This window comes from Antechinus flavipes, chromosome 6 (assembly GCF_016432865.1).
Source record: "Antechinus flavipes isolate AdamAnt ecotype Samford, QLD, Australia chromosome 6, AdamAnt_v2, whole genome shotgun sequence".
In the NCBI taxonomy this organism is placed as follows: Eukaryota; Metazoa; Chordata; class Mammalia; order Dasyuromorphia; family Dasyuridae; genus Antechinus; species Antechinus flavipes.
This window is the reverse complement of record NC_067403.1, coordinates 84,195,142-84,213,978: the sequence shown is the minus strand read 5'-3', so window position 1 is coordinate 84,213,978 and position 18,837 is coordinate 84,195,142. Positions and strand designations below refer to the sequence as shown.

Genomic DNA, 18,837 nt, shown 5'->3' with positions numbered 1-18,837 from the left:
ACAGATAACAGGATGTCTGGTAGATGTTTTCCAGACACATTTCTTAGAAGTCAGTAATCATGTCCTCCTCCAAGGCCCTGATACCAAGAATCAGCAAGGTCAGACACATCCCTGACTTCTCAGGAGACATTCCACCTGCAGGAGGGATGGAGAAGTTGAGCCAGGCGTGTAAGCAGAGTTCTCCAAGGACAAAAGGATTTTAAACCTTGCCAGGAATCCCTCTACTGTCTGTGGCCCTTAACACTTAATTATGATGAATTTTTATGTCTTTGTGAATTATTTTAGTCTCAGGTTTATAAAGTGAAATTAGGTGGAAAATTTCTATTATCTTTTCATTCAATTCAACAAGCTTTTCATAAGGACCTTTTATGTGCTAGACACTATGCTAAGCTTTGGGGATAAAACAAAACAAAAAAATAAATAATGCCTCAACTCAAGGAGTTTATATTCTACTAGGAAAGAGAGGAGTAGAATTATCATTGTCATTTTTACATTATTATCTTGGATAAGTATAGTTCTAACTTCTAGACCAGAGGAGCTTAATTTTTATATGTGTGTCAGAAATTCCTTTGGCAGTTTGGAGAAGTCTGTCAACACATTTTCAAAATAATATGTTACCTAAATTCATAATTAAAGAAAATTCTAGATTTCAGTTAAGATTACTGAAATCAAAGATGCCATTTTTTTTTCTATTCAAGTTCATAGACTCTTTGAAATCCAATACCACTGCTCTAAATTTTCTAATTTTTATTTTATTTTTCTTGAGTTTTTTAATTTGGTCTATGTTTTTTTTTTTTTAAACAACATATATGACCTATACCAATTTGCTTGCCCTCTCCGTAAGAAGAATAGAGGAGGGAAGAGAATTTGCAACTCAAAATTTTAAAAAAGCAAATGTTGAAAATTGCTTTTATAAGTAAATGGAGAAAAATAAAATACTAAAGAATTTTTTTAAAAAAAGAACTTGAAAGTTTGAGTATCATGGTGGAAAGAATATTGGGTAGCATGTGAGGCAATCCATGTTCTCATTTTAACACTGCCACTAGCTAGTTTTATGACTTACATTCCTTTTCACCTTTATCTTATTATTATTATTCTCCTTGTCTATGTGACACTTTATTTCACTGAACCTCAGGTCTTTGTCTCTAAAATAAGAGAGTTTGGTTAGATTATCTCTATGAAAGCACACATTACTTATGCATAGCTGTATGTGTGAATTTTTTACTTTCTTGCTAATGATAAGTATAACAAAGCCTTGGATGTGTTTAAAAGAGTCTTTGTTGGTTCATGTTGAGTTTGAAGTATAATAAAATTATCCAGCTTTTTCACATAATTTGGTATCAAGCTATAGCTAATAAAGAATTTTATATAATTAAAATAACCATTTTATCTTTAAGTCACCCAGGAAGTATTTGTAATCTGTTACATTTTTACTTTTAAGGTTGCCAAATATATTTGTTTTGACACAACATTTTCCAACAAACACAAGCACATGTGTCTTGTGGTCTCTAACAAAGCACATTCCCCCTTCCCCAAATTTTTAGTTTATTGATTCATAAACGAATACAGCCTTTGATTTTTAAAAGCATAACATTGATCATTATATATGATTAGGGTGCTGTAGCTTTTCAAAATTGAGAAGCTTTACATTGATTTGCACTGTTGTTATAAACATTCTTTTAGTACTGTTTCCCTAATGTATTACTTCATAGATAATAGTATTACTTTTTCAGAATTCTTCGGATGCATTATTCCTTACAGTGAAAGAATATTCCATTACATTCGTCCACCATATTTTGTTCATAGCTAGTTTGTATATATGTTTTATTTCCAGCCTTTTTATCACATAGAGTGCTACTGATGTGTGTATATACAAAGAAACAGAGAAATACATACACAAACATATTCATGAAAATCATGTGTTTGTGTATCTTTTGCTGTGCTCAAAACATCTTTTATAGGATTTAATAAAGAAGAGCTTTAGAACAATTAATGAGAAAGCTAATGTCGCAGTATGTGGAGAAATCCCAAGTAAATTGAACAGGAAAAGTAATATTTATATTAACTCCATTTGATTTTGGGCATTCAACTAACTGTTTGATTTTTAAAATTCAATTTTCACTTCTGAACTATCTTCCCTCCTTTTTTCTTATCCTCCACCTATTGAGAAGGCAAGGAAAATGAAACCCTTACAAATATATTTTGCATAGTCATACAAAACAAATTATTGCATTAGCTGTGTCCAAAGTCAAGAAGAGAAAAGAAAAAGATCTATAAAACCTCAGTTTGTGGATAGTATGTTTCATCACATGCCCTTTGGAATCATGGTTGCTCATTGTGTTGATCAGAGTTACTAATTCTTTTAAAGTTGATTATCTTTATAATATTGCTTTTACTTTATAAGTTATTCTTCTGTTTTTACTCACTTCACTTTGCATCAATTCATAAAGATCTTTCTAGTTTGTTTTTTTCCCCAAAAAAACTATCCCCTTCATTTTTTTTTAGCATAGTAGTTAATTCCATCACAATCATATACCATGACTTGTTCAATCATTTCCCAATTGATGGTTATCCTCTCAGTTTCCAATTTTTGAATTTCCAAAACCAAAAATCTTCTATGAATATTTTAATTCATGTGGGTCCTTTCCCTCTTTCTTCGATCTCTTTGGGGTACATGTACTTTTTGGGGGTCTCACTGTCCTGCTTACAGCAAATGCCTGAGTTTGAGAATTTCTAGAAATTTGGTACTCAGGAAAGTGATTCAGTCATGAGCTTTTTTTTGTTATGAAGCATTGCAAGCAAGCAAACAAAACTTATTTATACATATACACTATCTAGAAACAGGGATAGCTAATTGATGCAGGGGGTAGAGTGCTGGACCTGGACTCTGGAAAACATGAGAACAAATTCAACCTCAGATACGTACTAACTGTCACCTGGACCAATAGCTTAACCCTGTCAATTTCCAAATCTATAAAATGAGCTAGAGAAGGAAACAGCACATCACTGCAGTATCTTTGTTAAGAAACCCTAAATGGAATCATGAAGAGTAGAGATGACTGAAATGACTCAAGAACAACAAAATATGAAAATATAAAAGACAGGTTTCTTTTTCATGGAAATAAGTCAGCCTCAGAATAAGGAAGATGTGCCTTGAGGCAGAACATAATCAGACTTAGGCTTCAGATAGCAAGACTATATTCCATGAGAATGGGGGCAATTGAGAATGGATAATCAATGCCAGATGTTGGAGGAGGCATTTCTTAGTGCCTGATGTGATGGAAAAGTTATCTAAGTCGTATTGATACCAATTTTTAATGAAGTTCAAATAGAGGAGTTTTTTTTATGTTTATTTTCAAAGGCAGCAAAAGAATAAAATAACTCAAGCTTCTTAGAACGAGCCAAGAATTCATCTAATTAAAAAACTGCAAACCTTATCTATCTGATACAGAGTTAATAGTGGAAAGGTGCAAACTGTATATGCTTCTGAGACATTAGAACTCCTTAGCCTAAGAAATGCCAAATTAGAATTCTATTATGTACATATAACATCAATCAATATAAAGTTTGTAATTCTCTCAGTAGACCTAGTGGTGATATTGCTGGGCCAAAAGAAACAGATCCAAATTATTCTTCAAAATGACTGGATTAGTTCACAGTTTCACCAGCATTGCATTAGTGTACATGTTTTCCTATAGCTCCTCCACCATTTGTCATATTCTTTGTTTGCCATCTTAGCCAATCTGTTGGTTGTGAAATAATATTTCAGAGTTGTTTTATCTGTAGTTATAGAATTATTTATGAGATTTGGTTTGTTTCCTATTAACTTGAATTTCTTTTTTTGAAAACTGCCTATTCTTATGCTTTGACCAGTTACCAATTGGGAAATGGCTTTTTTCTTGTAAATTTGACTCCATTTCTTATTGGAAACAAGACTTTTATCAGAGAAATTTACAAGATCCCCATTCCCAATTCCTGCTTTTCTTTTACAGCTATCTATTTGAGAAGCAAACCCTCCCAACTTCCGTTATATCATAAAGAACTAAAGATGCCAGCCACACATATGCCTTTGCCAATAAGATTCGACTGGAGAGATAAAAATGTTGTAACAAAAGTAAGAAACCAACAGATGGTGAGTACTGGTTTCCTCTTCCCTTGGTATATTTATTATAAAAATTAAATATTGTGAATAAATGTTATGATTTTTTAGATTTTAGTTCAATAAATAGTCATTTTGATTGGGTTTATAAGATCATGATTAGATTGTAGATTTAGGGTTGGAAGGCACCTTCCATGCTGTCTAATCCAGTCCTTTCATTTTATAAGTGAGGAAACTGAAGCTCACAAAGTTTGATAACTTGCCTACAGCCATACAGATCATAAGTGACAAAAGCAAGATTTGAACTCACGCCTTCAGACTCCAAAAGTCTGCTCTATTGTTCTATCCTTCTTCATGAATTGCTCTCTCTTCTTTCCTACTTCTCTTCTGCCACTAGCAGGTTTTGGTATTCTTAATTTTGGTCTCAACACATGAGTATTGTATCTATTGTTCTATAACATAGTTTAGCAGAGAGTTCCTAATGATCCTCATTCCTTTTTCCCTCCAGGATCAAGTATAAAATCCTGTTTGCCTTCAAGGTAACTTGACTTCTTCCTAGATTCCCAGTCTTCATACATCTTCCTTATTCTCCTCCACAGAGTCGGCAATCCATTGAGGCTTGATCTCCTTGTTCATCTAACTAAACACTCTTGTGTTCCAACTCAGAGCATTTTTAGGAGCTGTCCTTCATATCTAGAGAAAATATCTTCCTCCATATTTCCTCCTCCCAGCTTTATGACTTCCTTCAGATCTCTGCTAAAATTCTATCTTCTGCAAGCTGTCTTTCCCAAGTTTTTTTAATGCTAATACTTTCCTTTGTGGATTATTTCAGATTCAGATTCCCATTAGAAATGGTTAAATATCTTTGAGGCAAGGATTACATTTTCTGTCTATATCTTCCCAATGCCTAATACATAGATGCTTTATTAACTCTTGTTACAAGGGATTCTTAGAAGTCATTCAGGATAACTTCATTCTACAAAAGCAGTGGATAGAGTGCCGGGGATGAAATAAAAAAGACCTGAGTTCAGATATTACCTTATACTAGCTGTATGATCCTGGGCAATCACTTAATGCATTTTGCCCTGGTTTCCTCATCTGTAAAATGTGCTGAAGAGGGAAATGACAAAACTACTTTTGTATCTTTGCCAAGAAAATCCCAAGTAGGATCATAGAGAGTTAATCATGACTGAAAACAATAAATTTAATAAGTGAGAAAACTAAGATAAAATGAATTAATTACTTAAACTCATGCTGACATTGAGTTGAAGAACTAAGATATGGTTCCAGGACTTCTAAGACCAAATTAAGTGCTCTTTTCACCAAGCTATTTATTTAGAACTAATAAGATAGTTTTTTCTCCTAAAAAAGGCATTAATTTTTTAGAGCTTAAATTTAAAAGATATTTTCCTCACCACAATACTATGAATTACTGCAAATATGTTATTTCTTTTCTACAGATGAGAGAAGTAGCACTCAGAAGGGTAACATGCTTTGTCTTAGGTCTCATAGTTAGTTGGTATCACAGTAGAATTAGGACTTGAGTCTCATAGAAGGAGGTCATATTGTCTAGTACATAGACTTTGAGGTGAAGAATTGAGTTTAAATCCAACCTCTTTTATTTACTTAACTGTGACATCAAGTAAATCACATAATCTCTCAGTCTCAATTTTCTCATCTGTAAAAAATGGAAAAATAATTCTTATACCAAGTATCATAACACCAAATTACAAAAATGCTGTGCAAATCTCAAGGTGATATATAAATGTTAGTTGTGATAATAATAACAACTTGTGTTTTATTAAGCTTTAAGCTTTGCAAAGCACTTTTACACATATTATCTCATTTAATCTTTACAACACCCACGTGAGATAGATACATTTTATTAACCCCATTTTGCAGATAGAAAGTGAGACAGGTATCACACCTATTATCATGCAGTTAATGTTTAAAGCAGGATTTTGAGATCTTCCTTTCTCCAAATCCAGCATTCTACCTACTGCACAGTTTAATGATGACCACATTATGATGTCATGTTTCCATCTTAAGGGTAGCACTGCCAGGGTCTTCTCAGTGGCCCCCATTAGTTTTCCTCAATGTGTAGTGTTGTCCAAAGGGCTTTCAGTAAGTCTCTTCCCCACAAGGAGGTTCTAAACCCAGCGATGACAAGAGGTCTAAAGACGCCCTTCTGATTCTCAAATTCCCAATGAAGTTTCTTACTAGACTGGGAAACGTGCTGCATGCCGCCCACCCCATTAACTGTAACTGTTTGGGATGGTAGCAGCCATACAGGAGGCCAGTCAAGTTTTGTTATAACGGATATATCAGCCCCTGTATCAATCAATCCTTGAAATGGCCTATTTTCTATATAAATAATACACATGGATTTTTCTGGCCCAATCATCTGAGGAAAATTCACCTCTCCAAAGGGGCGGAATGGGAGTGCTTTGGCAATTGGATGATCTCCCTTTAAGTTCACAGGATATGGGTGAGGATTGGTGACCAAGATAAGTGGTTCCACGTGTTTTAATATCATAGTATGTACAATCACAGGTGCGTAGTCTGAAAGTCCGATCACTAATCTATCTCCAGCCTTGGGTTGTATCTCAACATGTGCAGTGGTCCATGGGTCCGACATCAGAACCCTCAACTGCATTCATCAAGTGCTGGCCCTATTCCTCATCAGGGCTTGATAAGTCTCTTTGAACCCTGTATCTCCTCTCTGGGTAGGTTCCTGATCTATCAGTTTGTATTCGGGGCCCTTGCACCCATTTCCCTGGACAGCAGAATTATTTCTCATCCTGGTTCTACAAAATTTTGCAACGTGGCCCATCTTGCCACACGCAAAGCAAAGGGATATTCCACCCCCTAGGGGTTGCTTATGGCATCGAGCTTGGAAATGTCCTTTTCTGCCACAGCCATAACATTTCTTTCCCTCATCCCTCCTGTTCATCCCCTGTGTGATTCCCTGAGCTATAGCTGAGGTCATAGCATCTGAATCAACGGCCTGATAATCTGCTTCCTAACATTTGTCTATAATCTCGGAGATAGGAGCTTCTTTAGAAACCAGCCATTATACGGCTGCACACTTTATTCATTCCCTCTTTTAACAATTGCCTGAAAAGAAGGTCAGAAGCTCCGCCTTTCCCTATGACTGCTGCTCTTAATCGGACACATAATCTTGAATAGGTTCTCGGGGCCCTGTTTTAGGGAACTAAGATGTTGCTGTACCAGCCCCTCCTTATCCATTCTGTGGATAGAGCATTGTGCCATTGGTGGAAATAGTCACATGGTAGAAAGTCTGAGCCTGAGTTGTGGAATAGCAGCCAGTGCCCGCAATTAGAAGCACAGACTCTTCTGGGGCCTGATGATCACTGGCCACAGGAAACTTCCGAGCCGATTTAGCAGATTCTGAAAAGCTTACAACTGATTGGCCAGGAGTAAAACAGGCAGATGTGGGGGCTTTCCAGTCATTCACGCTGAGGGCATACCTACTACATAACAGCTGCAACATTTGTATGGTATAGGGAGCATTCGGGCCATCATTAACACGTTTGTTTCCCTTCCTTCAACATTTTAAATGGGATCGGGACATGTGTCCGACCTCCGGAAGTCATCCTGCACTGGGCAGGCCCCAATAGGAATCCCATGGAATTACATCCTCCCCCTCAGCAGCTGCCCCTATCAAAGCTTCCTATAAAGCCATGGGGTGGGAGTGGTTCTTTCTGGGCTCTATTATAAAAACAACAGGTCTTTATAATGTAATCTTTTGTCTGTTCTCCGCCTCAGCCTGTAGGCGGAGCTCTTGCATCTCTTGTTCTCTCTGCTGTGAAATAATCTTTTGTCTGTTCTCCGGCTCAGCCTGTAGGCGGAGCTCTTGCATCTCTTGTTCTCTCTGCTGTGAAATAATCTTTTGTCTGTTCTCCGCTCAGCCTGTAGGCGGAGCTCTTGCATCTCTTGTTCTCTCTGCTGTGAAATAATCTTTTGTCTGTTCTCCGGCTCAGCCTGTAGGCGGAGCTCTTGCATCTCTTGTTCTCTCTGCTGTGAAATAATCTTTTGTCTGTTCTCCGGTTCAGCCTGTAGGCGGAGCTCTTGCATCTCTTGTTCTCTCTGCTGTGAAATAATCTTTTGTCTGTTCTCCGGCTCAGCCTGTAGGTGGAGCTCTTACATTTCTTGTTCTCTCTGCTGTGAAATAATCTTTTGTCTGTTCTCTGCCCCAATCGTTAGGTGGAGCTGTTGCACTTCCTGTTCTGCCATAAGGTAGTCTTTGGTTTGTCCTCCAGCTCTACCTACAGGGGGCGTTCCTGCATCTTTTGTTCTATCTGTTTAATCCCCTCACCTATCCCTTCTTGCTGAGCTGTACCTAATGGGTGTGGGAGGCAAATTTCCTGTTGTTCAATTTGTTATGTATTCTTTTCATCTTTGCTATCTTGATCATTTAAGGGCATATACCGGTAGATGTGCTAATGAAGAGTATAAACACCTCGGCATTGGGGAATAATTCCCCGCTCCTCGTTGGGCATGTTTTTTGTTAAAAGATGTTCTAATTTGTATGCTTGAGCTGCAGGTACAACTCTGTCAGGCTTGGTCGTGGGTAGACTTAGACTCAGACCCTTTACGCTTCCCACCTTCCCATCTAGGTGAGGCTGCCGGACCTTCCTGATTACGGGGCCTAATGACCTTAGAGCGCTGCCCACGTTGAGCCGGAACTCCCACCCAGAGATTACTGGTTATTAGTCATGCCTAATTCTCTTTCCCAATCAGAGGGCTCCAGAGATCTCTGGGCACCGCCTCTCCCAGGGATCGTTCTCACTCCAACACAACACCCAAAGACAGCGCTGTTCACATCCTGCCCCTCCCTTACCTCCTGGGTCCCACTCCTTATATGGGGTCTACGAGGTCACCCACACAGCCTATAAGAGAAGGAGATATTTCCCACTGACGATGCAATCTCAGTGGGACCAGAGTTTCTGCTCACCAGGCGGTCCACACTGTTCACAGAAACCACATCCGGGTATCTCAGCCATTAAAGTCTCTTTACTTCCTGATTGTGCTGTGCTAGTTTCCGTAAGAACTCAATGTTCTTGTGATAATAGATTAATATAGCAAAAGGTTGCTATGAGATTCAAATGAGATATCAAGTGTTACACAGTTCTCATCCATTATTATTGTTGGGATGATTTGGCTCAATCAAGTCAAAACTTTCTGTAAATTCACTTTTCTCTCCACTATTTCACATTGTTTTTACCTGGACAATATACTGTGTGGTTATTTCCCATATCTGGAATGTGTTTCCTCCTTTTCATTCATGCTTTCGCTGACTTCTTTCAAGTCCTAACGAAAATCCACCAGGAAGCCTTTCCCAATCCCTTAATCCTAGATTAATTCCCTCTATGGATTTATTTCTGTATATCCTCTATATAGCTTTTTTGTACCCATTTGTTTGCATGCTACCTCTTCCATAGGGAGGAGTAGAGATTATCTTTTATCTTTATGTACTCAGAGCTTAGCATAGTGCCTGTAAGCACTTAAGTTCTCACTGACTGCCAACCGACTTTGATTGTCAGGGTGTTTTGTTTTAGATAGTGGAGATAAGGTGTAACCACTGGAGTTGATTGAGTTTATGTGGGGGTGGGGGAGTAGAGAGGTGGTGATATGTTCTTGCCTGCCTTTTCTGAGGATCTAAGCCTCCTAAATAGCCTTCTATATAGGCTGAAGCCCGAAGGCTATCATTCCCAGCAGCTTAGCAGGCTTTTCTACCAAGCTGCCATTGTCATTGCAGAAACAGAAGAGAACCACCTAGGATTAGGGACCATTTTATACTTGTGTTTCCTAGATTGTTATGGATTTAATGGTTCAGGACTGAGGGGCTGATCTTTTGGTGATGAGCCTCTCTATACTTAACATAGTCCTTGAAAAGCAGTCATTAGTTCCTACCTTAATAAGAATGTAGATATACAAACTGTGCATACCTTTGATACAGCAGAGTTTCTATTGGGCTTATATCCCAAAGAGATCTTAAAGGAGGGAAAGAGACCCACAAGTGCAAAAGTGTTTTGTGGCAGCCCTTTTTGTAGTGGCAAGAAACTAGAAATTGGGTGGATGCCCATGAATTGGAGAATGGCTGAATAAGTTATGGTATATGAATGTTATGGAATATTATTGTTCTGTAAGAAATGATCAACAGGATGATTTCAGAGAGGCCTGGAGAGACTTACATGAACTGATGCTGAGTGAAATGAGCAGAACCAAAAGGTCATGTACAATGATCTCTGCATAGATAGATCTGTATTTCTAGATCTATCTATAAATATGTCATATCTATAGATCTTTATCTCTAGCGCTCTACATACATACATTTAGATAGCATTCTACAGATAATAGATATATCTATACATAGAGATAGATATAATAATAAGTATAGATGTATATCCATATAGAGAGAGATAGAAATTATATAAATAACTATAGGCATATTTATATCTAAAATTATACACACATATATTGTAATTTTTATTCAATTGCATCCAAACTTTCATGACCCCATGAGCCATAGCACACCAGTGCTGTTCACAAGGCTTTCTTGGCAATGTTACTGGATTGAGTCACAATTTCCTTTTCCAGTGGATTAAGACAGAGTTAGTACCTGAGACTTAATTTAAACTCAGGTTTTCCCAATTCCAAGCCCAGTTCTCTATCCACTGAGCCACCTTGTTGTTTCATATACATACTTTTATGTATATACACACATATGGATGTGCACTACATATATGCACATGCAAATACATACATGTACACAAGTATGAAATATATACATACATGTGTATTCATGTGGGGGAGTACCAACAACCACAAAATCTTGGTTACTCTTGAAATTACTCAGTATAGAATACCTATCAAAACATAGAATATATAAGGATTTGCATATAACTGTAAGATCTGAACGTGTACAACTTTAATAGAAAGGAGACACACAGTAAAAGAAGCTAAACCAGCAAGATATTATGCCATAGGCAGAGAAGAAATCTAGAGCTGGAAGTTACTTCAATACCCTTATTTTTACAACTGGGAACATAGAAGTCAGAATAGGTTAAGATAATTAAGCATTGACTTCAGAGCCAATTTTCTTTCTTCTGCACCACATCTATTATTTTGATTGTCCTGGAACCTTTGTCATCAGCCTCTTCTCTAAAGTAAAGAATGGAGAAAGAAAAAGAAGAAAGTATGCTGATGAATTTCACAGTTCCTTTTATTTCTGGGTAGAGTTGGAAGATACCAATGTATGATTTTAAAGATATTCAGAATGATTGCTTCCTTCTTCCAAAACATTTGCTGTTAAGTTTTTTAATGGACAGAACCTTAGAGGAGAAGATTTGATGATCTGAAAGATTCTAATTGTAAAACTAATTCTCTGGTTTGTTGCTGATTTGACAGTGTTTATGTGTAGCTTGGTTGTTTCAAGACAGTATGTTCATTATTCTAACTTGTGGGTCCAGTATAATTAGTCTGTTCTCTACTTTGGACTGTTATGAAGAAAGTTTTCTGTAAGGCTTATACCTTCCAAAAAAGTGAGTTATCATAGATGTATGTATCTATATCTGAATAATTCTAAGTGTAAATGCATGACTGCAAAGATAAAAACAGTTTCTTCTGCAAAATGTGTAAAGATTTGATTCCCCAGTGGTTGGTTGATTTGTTATTGTTTTTGGCAAGATCTGCTCAAATATTAATAATGCAAACAATATGTTGAACGTTAGTACTAAAAAAATAATCTGTGGTACTCCACGTAATGTAGATCCCCTTCTATAATTATCTTATCATTAGTTTCATAACTTGTGGTGACTAAAAATTAAACATCACAGGATGACCCATTCTTTATGGGACTTTCTGAGGTTATCCAGATTGTTCCATTGTCAAGTTCATATTCAAATCCCTTCTAACTTGGGAGAATCTGTATGAATTTTTATTCAATCAGTATCTCCTTGGAGAACACAGGTAGTACTATAGTGGAAAGACCCAGCAATTTTTTCATAAATTTTTACATTTTTCAATTCTCTTTGTCAATCCTGTGAGGTTGATGGGACAAATATTATCGCCATTTTACTGAGGAGGAAATAATAGCCATGAAGAAGTTAAATAAGATTTTTCTTATACAATATGAAAATTTTGTTTAACAAAACATGAAAATATGTTTAAAAGGATTGCACATATTTAACTTTTATCTGATTGCTTGCTGGCTTGGGGAGGGGAAATAAGGAGAAAAATTTGGAACACAGAGTCTTATAAAAATGAATGTTGAAAACTATCTTTACATGTATTTGGAAAAATAAAATACGATTGAAAAGGAAAAAGAAAGAAAAGAAAAAAGGAAGACATTAACCCACTTTCCAAGATCACACAAGTAGTAGCAAAACCAATCTGTTCTGAACCCTAGCCCAGTTGCTGTGCTCTCATTCAAATACATTGTCAGTCTGTATGTAGCTAACGGCTTCTTCAGCATATGGCCACCATGAACAGAACTTGAGAAAGATTTCTGTAGTTCGCCTTAAATTTTAATTTTGCTCAGAATATGGGTTGAGCTGATAATAAATAATACTCTTTTTTTTTTTTTTTTTTTTTTTTTTTTTTAAATAGTGCGGAGGATGTTGGGCCTTTAGTGTCGTGGGTGGAATCGAATCTGCCTGTGCAATCAAAGGGGAATCTTTGGAAGACTTAAGTGTCCAACAAGTCATTGACTGTTCATATAATAATTTTGGCTGCAGTGGTGGGTCTACTGTTAATGCCTTAAACTGGCTAAATAAGGTATACTATTTTTCACTTTCTCCTGATTACTATCTACTGCTATACTTTATTTGTTGAACATATCGAAATACAATTTGCATATAGTCACATCATTAACTTAATTTACAGAATTTGCATATGGCCTGTGCTAAACTTGAGTCATTAGTTCTAAAGCACATGAAAGGATAGTTCTGCTGACCTGTTCCCTGATCAGACTATGTCCAGATAAGGACCTCAGTCCAGCCCTGCCCACTTCAATCCCTACCACATTTTAAGATGGACATAGTTGGACATTATCCAGAAGATTGTGATTGATTAAGGCCCTCTATGTAGTAATCAGAAAGGAAAGTCTAAATTCCCTTTAGCTCTCAATCTCATGATTTATTATTTTTATAATAATTATGATCATAGTTCATATCATTTTAGGTTTCAAGACAATCATTTATTGTGATTTTTTTCTTTTAGACTAAGGTAAGATTGGTGAGAGATTCAGAATATTCTTTTAAAGCTCAAACTGGATTATGTCATTACTTTTCTGGATCACATGCTGGTGTTTCCATCAAAGGTTACTCTTCTTATGATTTCAGGTAACTGTTCCCAGTTGTATTTTGTTTTTTTTGTTCCTTGTATTCAGCAAAGGTACATATAATTTATATATGTTATATTAATTCTGTAAAACATAGTACTATATTTGAAAAAACCTAGTAACTTGGCTGTCCATGTCTAAGATCTTTATCTTCAAAACAAATTTCTCCATTTTACGTAACTATTTCTGGCACTGGAATCACTATTCCCTCAGCTGCAAAATTTTGGAGTTGTTTTTCACACTTCTGTTTCTCTCATGAGTTAGTTCTATTCATACTGATAGTTATCAAGTTCTGTTCATACTATCATTTTTATACTTTTTTCATTTTCATACTCTTACATCTATCCTCTCCTCAGTTATCCTACTCCAATCATCCAGACTGTCATTATTACCTACCTGAACTATTGCAGTAGCCTCCAAAAGATCTCCCAACCTCCTCTATCCAGTCTTCTCTACATCAAACTGGTCTAGTTTTTCTTTAAATACATAACAACAAGCTAGATCCACCCCCTATTTTATTGTTCACTTGCTTTACTCATGTCTTACTCTTTATGACCCCATTTGGGGTTTTCTCAGCAGAGATTCTAGAGTGGTTTGTCATTTTCTTCTCCAACTCATTTTACAGATGAGGAAACTGAGGTACATGGGGTTAAGTGAGTTGCCCAAGATCACATAGGTCTGTATATAAATTATGTTCCTGACTTCAGGCCCCTTACGATATATCCAGAGTCATCTAGCTAACTATTATCAACAATAACAACAAAGAAGCTGGTCTTTATTTCTCCCATTTCTGTCATTTCATATTTAAGACATAAAAGATTCAAAAACGTAATGTTGTTAAGGACTTAAAACTTTATATATTAAAATATAATTACTATTGTGCTCTCCCAGGAGTACTTTAGAAGTTAAAACTCCCAAGTATGAAACATTTTCTAGGACTGCTGAGTAGACCTTGGCTCTGCACAATCTGAACAATTCTCTAAAAATTCATATCATCTGCCAAGTCAAGCCAAGCCTTGGGCCCACCTTTCTCTCAGTGATTATTTTCTCCAAGAATGATTTTGTTGAGGAAAACTTACAGGCAGCTTTTACTGAAAAAACTTCTAACTTCTCAAACCCAGAAGATTGCTTCCAAGACTGAACCATTGATTGTTCTTCAGTAACATATTGAGAGGAAGAAATGGAGCAGAAGAAAGAGACCATATGGGAACAGCCATCATAGGTTACTAGGGAGAGGTCTCCTTTACTCCTGAAATAACTTCAAGAGAAAATGCCACAGAGTTGTCATGTTTTCTGTACAATGCAAAAGACTAAGAGTAGAAATTATCTCTTCCCTTTTACCTTTTGAAGACCAATTGTGAACCCTGAGCACTCACTTAACCCTTTTTACCTCAGTTTCCTCATCTGTAAAATAATCTGGAAAAGGACACAGCAAAGTGTTCCAGTATCTTTGCCAAGAAAAACACGACTAAACTGACTGAACCACAAAATATATACAATAGTGCTTATTACATGCCAGACACTATGCTGATCACTTTAAAATTAATATCTCAGTTGATTCTCAAGGCAAATCTGGGAGGTAGATGCTACTATTATCCTATTTTGCAGATGAGGAGACTGAAGCAAACAGAGATTAAGTTAATGACTGGGGACACACTGTAAGTGAGACTGGATTTGAACTCAGATCCACTGCCTGTTTCATATCACTTTCATATCTCTTATTATTATTAGATAAATACAAATTTGAACTCGGGTCCTCCTAATTCCAGGCCCAGTACTATTCATTGTGCCACTTAGTTGTCTCAAAGGATACGAACAAATAATTTTTAAAAGAATCGTAAGCTACTAAGAACTATATGAAAGCTTAATTGTTTCATATCACTAATAACAAGAGAAATACAAATCAAATTGCTTTGAGATTTGACTTAACATTCCCACCAGAATGGCAAACAAGGCAAAAGATGAGAGTTGACAATGTTGTAGCAACTATGGAAAAACTTAGTTAGATGTTGTTGGAAAAGGAATGAATTGGTATATGCTGGATAGTAATTTGGGGGCAGCAAAGTGGTGCAGTGGATAGAGCATAGGACTTGGAATTAGGAAGACTCATTTTCATGAGTTCAGATCTATTCTCACTTACTAGATGTGTGACCATAGCTGGGCAAGTCTCTTAATCCTGTTCGCCTTAGTTTCCTTATCTGTAAAATGAGCTCGATAAGAAAATAGCAAACCATTCCATTATCTTAAGAGTTAGACAATATGAATGGCCCAAAAAATGGACAGTAATTTGGAATCATGCTATTAAAAAGTGACTAAAACGTCCTTAGTCTTTGCCTCAAAAATTGTACTATTATCCAAAAAAGTAAAAAAAAAAAAAAAGTAATAAAAGGAGTGGGGAGAAAGGCCAAATAGTCATCAAAATATTTATAGCAATATGAGTTTGTTTGCTTGTTTTGGTCTCAAGGACCAAGAAATAAACAAAAAAGGTGCCTAATTCTTGGGGAATAAGTAAACAAATCATAGTTTTAGAAAAAATAAAAAGGCGATGAAATATTACTGTGATGTAAAAGTAAGATCAATTAAAAAAAAACTATAGGGATGAACCAGAAGACTTATATTAAGTGATGGAAAATAAGTAAGCAGAACTAGAAAAATAATATCTATAGCTACTACAACATAGATTGAGAAAATAAACTCAAAACTCAATGAAAGACTTGAGTAATATACCTCCTTTTCTTCAGAGATATAGGTGACTACACTAGCTGATAAAAAGTCATATTTGATTAATGTGTGGATTGGTTTTGCTGAACTGATTTTTTTACTCCTTAAAAGGAATTACTTTATGGTGAAAATAGTATAAAAGCAAAAGACACCAAGTAAAAATTTTTAAACAAATTCTTTCCCTAGCCATAATTCTGAAAAGTTCCTGATTTGATTATTTTCATTTTCTTTTTACTCTTGATAAGATATTTTATATTGATTAATTACCCATTTTTGAGTCTGTTATGATATATAGTATGTGGGATTAATCTAAACCTAATTTATTCCAAACTTCTTTACAGTTTTCCTAGAGTCCTTACAAATAAAAAGTTCTTTTTAACAAGTCATTTATGTTCCTGGTTTTGTTGAACACTAGGGTACAATTTGTTTATGATATTTCTTTTTTTCTTCTTTTCTTTTTTCCAGAACCTTGTGTTTCAATTTTTTCTCCCTCTCCTTTTCTCTCCCTTCCCCAAGATAGCAAGCAATCTGATAAAGATTAAATATTCAGTTCTTCTAAACATATTTCTATATTTGTGGTGCTGTGCAAAAAAGAAAAAAAAATCAGATCAAAAGAAAAAAAACCATGAGAAAGGGAAAAAATAGCGAACAACAACATTTTTCTGATATTTCTTAACCTATTCTGTTTGTTGAATTACTTTTCTACCATTAACCAGTACCAAATGGTTTTGATGATTACTACTTTATAGTATAATTTGAGGACTAAAAGTGTTTTTCTCCCCTTTATTCATACTCATACACACACATACATTAAAATATAAATTCTTATAAATATTCTTATAAATTCCTTTTGTTTTTCTCAACAAATGAATTTTATTATTTTGTCTGCTTTGTCTAGTGTCCCGTTGTTAGACTGGTTGGTTTAGGATAAAACGTGTTAATTTATGTATTATCATTTTTATTATGTGGTAGTTTAAATCTTGCCACAGAATGGACCAGCTAAATAACTCTAGACAAGTTGCTTGATCTCTCAGCCTCACTTTCCCTATTTGTAAATTAGGAATAATAATAACTTCTGACCTCACTGGATTGTAGTGAAGCTGAAGTAAGGTAACATATATAAAGTGTTCTGCAAATTTGTAAATGTTAGAAACAGTCATTATTACGGTCGTTATTTCTTATGATAGAACCATTGTTAAAACTCAGATCTTTGTATATCAAATCCAGCATTCTTTTTTCATGGTTATCTTGAATGAAAAATCTTCAATTTTGAGACATGTTAGACCCACTAGTACCATAGTTTCTCTTCCTTTCTAGTGATAAAGAGGATGAAATGGCCAAAGTACTCCTTGCCCATGGCCCCTTAGCTGTGATAGTGGATGCAATAAGTTGGCAGGATTATCTGGGAGGAATAATCCAGCATCACTGTTCCAGTGGAGAAGCCAATCATGCCGTTCTCATAACTGGTTTTGACAAAACAGGTATGTCTTTCTATCTGACATGTCTTTTCTCAGGGAGTGGAAATTTCCCAGTTTTCTTCAAACTATTTCTTATTAGGGGTATATTCTTTATAGCGATGATAACTCCAAATTAATCCATTATTAAAAATTGTGCTTTCAGTTAGTAATTCTTCATAGAAATATTATATCAGTAATAATACTCAAGTCCCTCAGGATTGTGTTATATACCTTTGCATGCCTGATTTTCCCCTTTCCTCGGTCTCTCTAGTTTTCTTTTTTTTTTCTTTTTCCCTTTATTCTATTTTCAGTAGATGATTAGGAAGTATAATGAATATAGTAGTAGACCTGGAATCAGTAAGATCTGAATTTGAAGGTTGTTAGCTATGGAATTCTGAGCAAATTATTTAAACGCTTTCAGCTTCAGTCTCCTCATCTGTAAAATGGGAATAAAAAGAACAACTGCCTCATAATGTTGTTGTGAAGATCAAATTAAATTGCATGTATAAAGTGTTTTGTAAACTTTAAAGTACCATAAGCCATTACTAACAGTTCAAGACATTTTGCATTTTCTTTTACATCTTGGCTAACGTGGGAATGTTTTTCATGATCTCATGTATGTAATCTATATCAAATTGTCTACCTTTAAGGAAAGGAGACGAGAGAGAGAATTCAGAACTTAAAAAAAAAATTTAATGAATGTTACAATTTTTGTTTACATGTAATTGAGAAAAATGAAATAAAAATGAATGAAAAAAATTCAAGACATTTATTAAGCATCTACTGTTATAAAGTATTTACAATGCTGGTTGTGTGACTGGGCAAATTACTTAATCCTAAATGTTTTAGAGAAAAAAAAAAACCACTAAGTTAGCATTAACTAATATCTCTAAGTTTTACTCTGATATGTATGTATTTATTTAGTACATTGCTAAATAAATAGTTATCCACTCTTAAAACACTTTTATTGTCCTAAAAATGTTTTAGTCGTTTTTTTACATTTTTTTTTCCTTTCTCGTTTTTATAGGAAATACTCCTTATTGGATAGTACGGAACTCATGGGGCACTTCCTGGGGAGTAGATGGTTATGCCTTTGTTAAAATGGGAGCTAATATTTGTGGTAAGTCTCACGTTTATGCCCTCAAATTCAGACTAAATGAAAAGAGTCTTTACATCTATTGAATGGATAGAAA

At 35.5% G+C, this 18,837-nt stretch overlaps 1 protein-coding gene across 1 annotated transcript in view; it reads left to right on the top strand.

The window, feature by feature from the left end:
- The window catches only part of CTSO (cathepsin O), a 46,519-nt gene that overhangs the window by 17,963 nt on the left and 9,719 nt on the right, over nt 1–18,837 (top strand). The window contains exons 3-7 of the mRNA XM_051964486.1: nt 3,993–4,132; nt 12,734–12,901; nt 13,346–13,467; nt 17,505–17,668; nt 18,672–18,764. Of these exons, the coding sequence (XP_051820446.1) occupies nt 3,993–4,132; nt 12,734–12,901; nt 13,346–13,467; nt 17,505–17,668; nt 18,672–18,764 (687 nt within the window). The remainder of the gene's footprint in view (nt 1–3,992; nt 4,133–12,733; nt 12,902–13,345; nt 13,468–17,504; nt 17,669–18,671; nt 18,765–18,837) is intronic.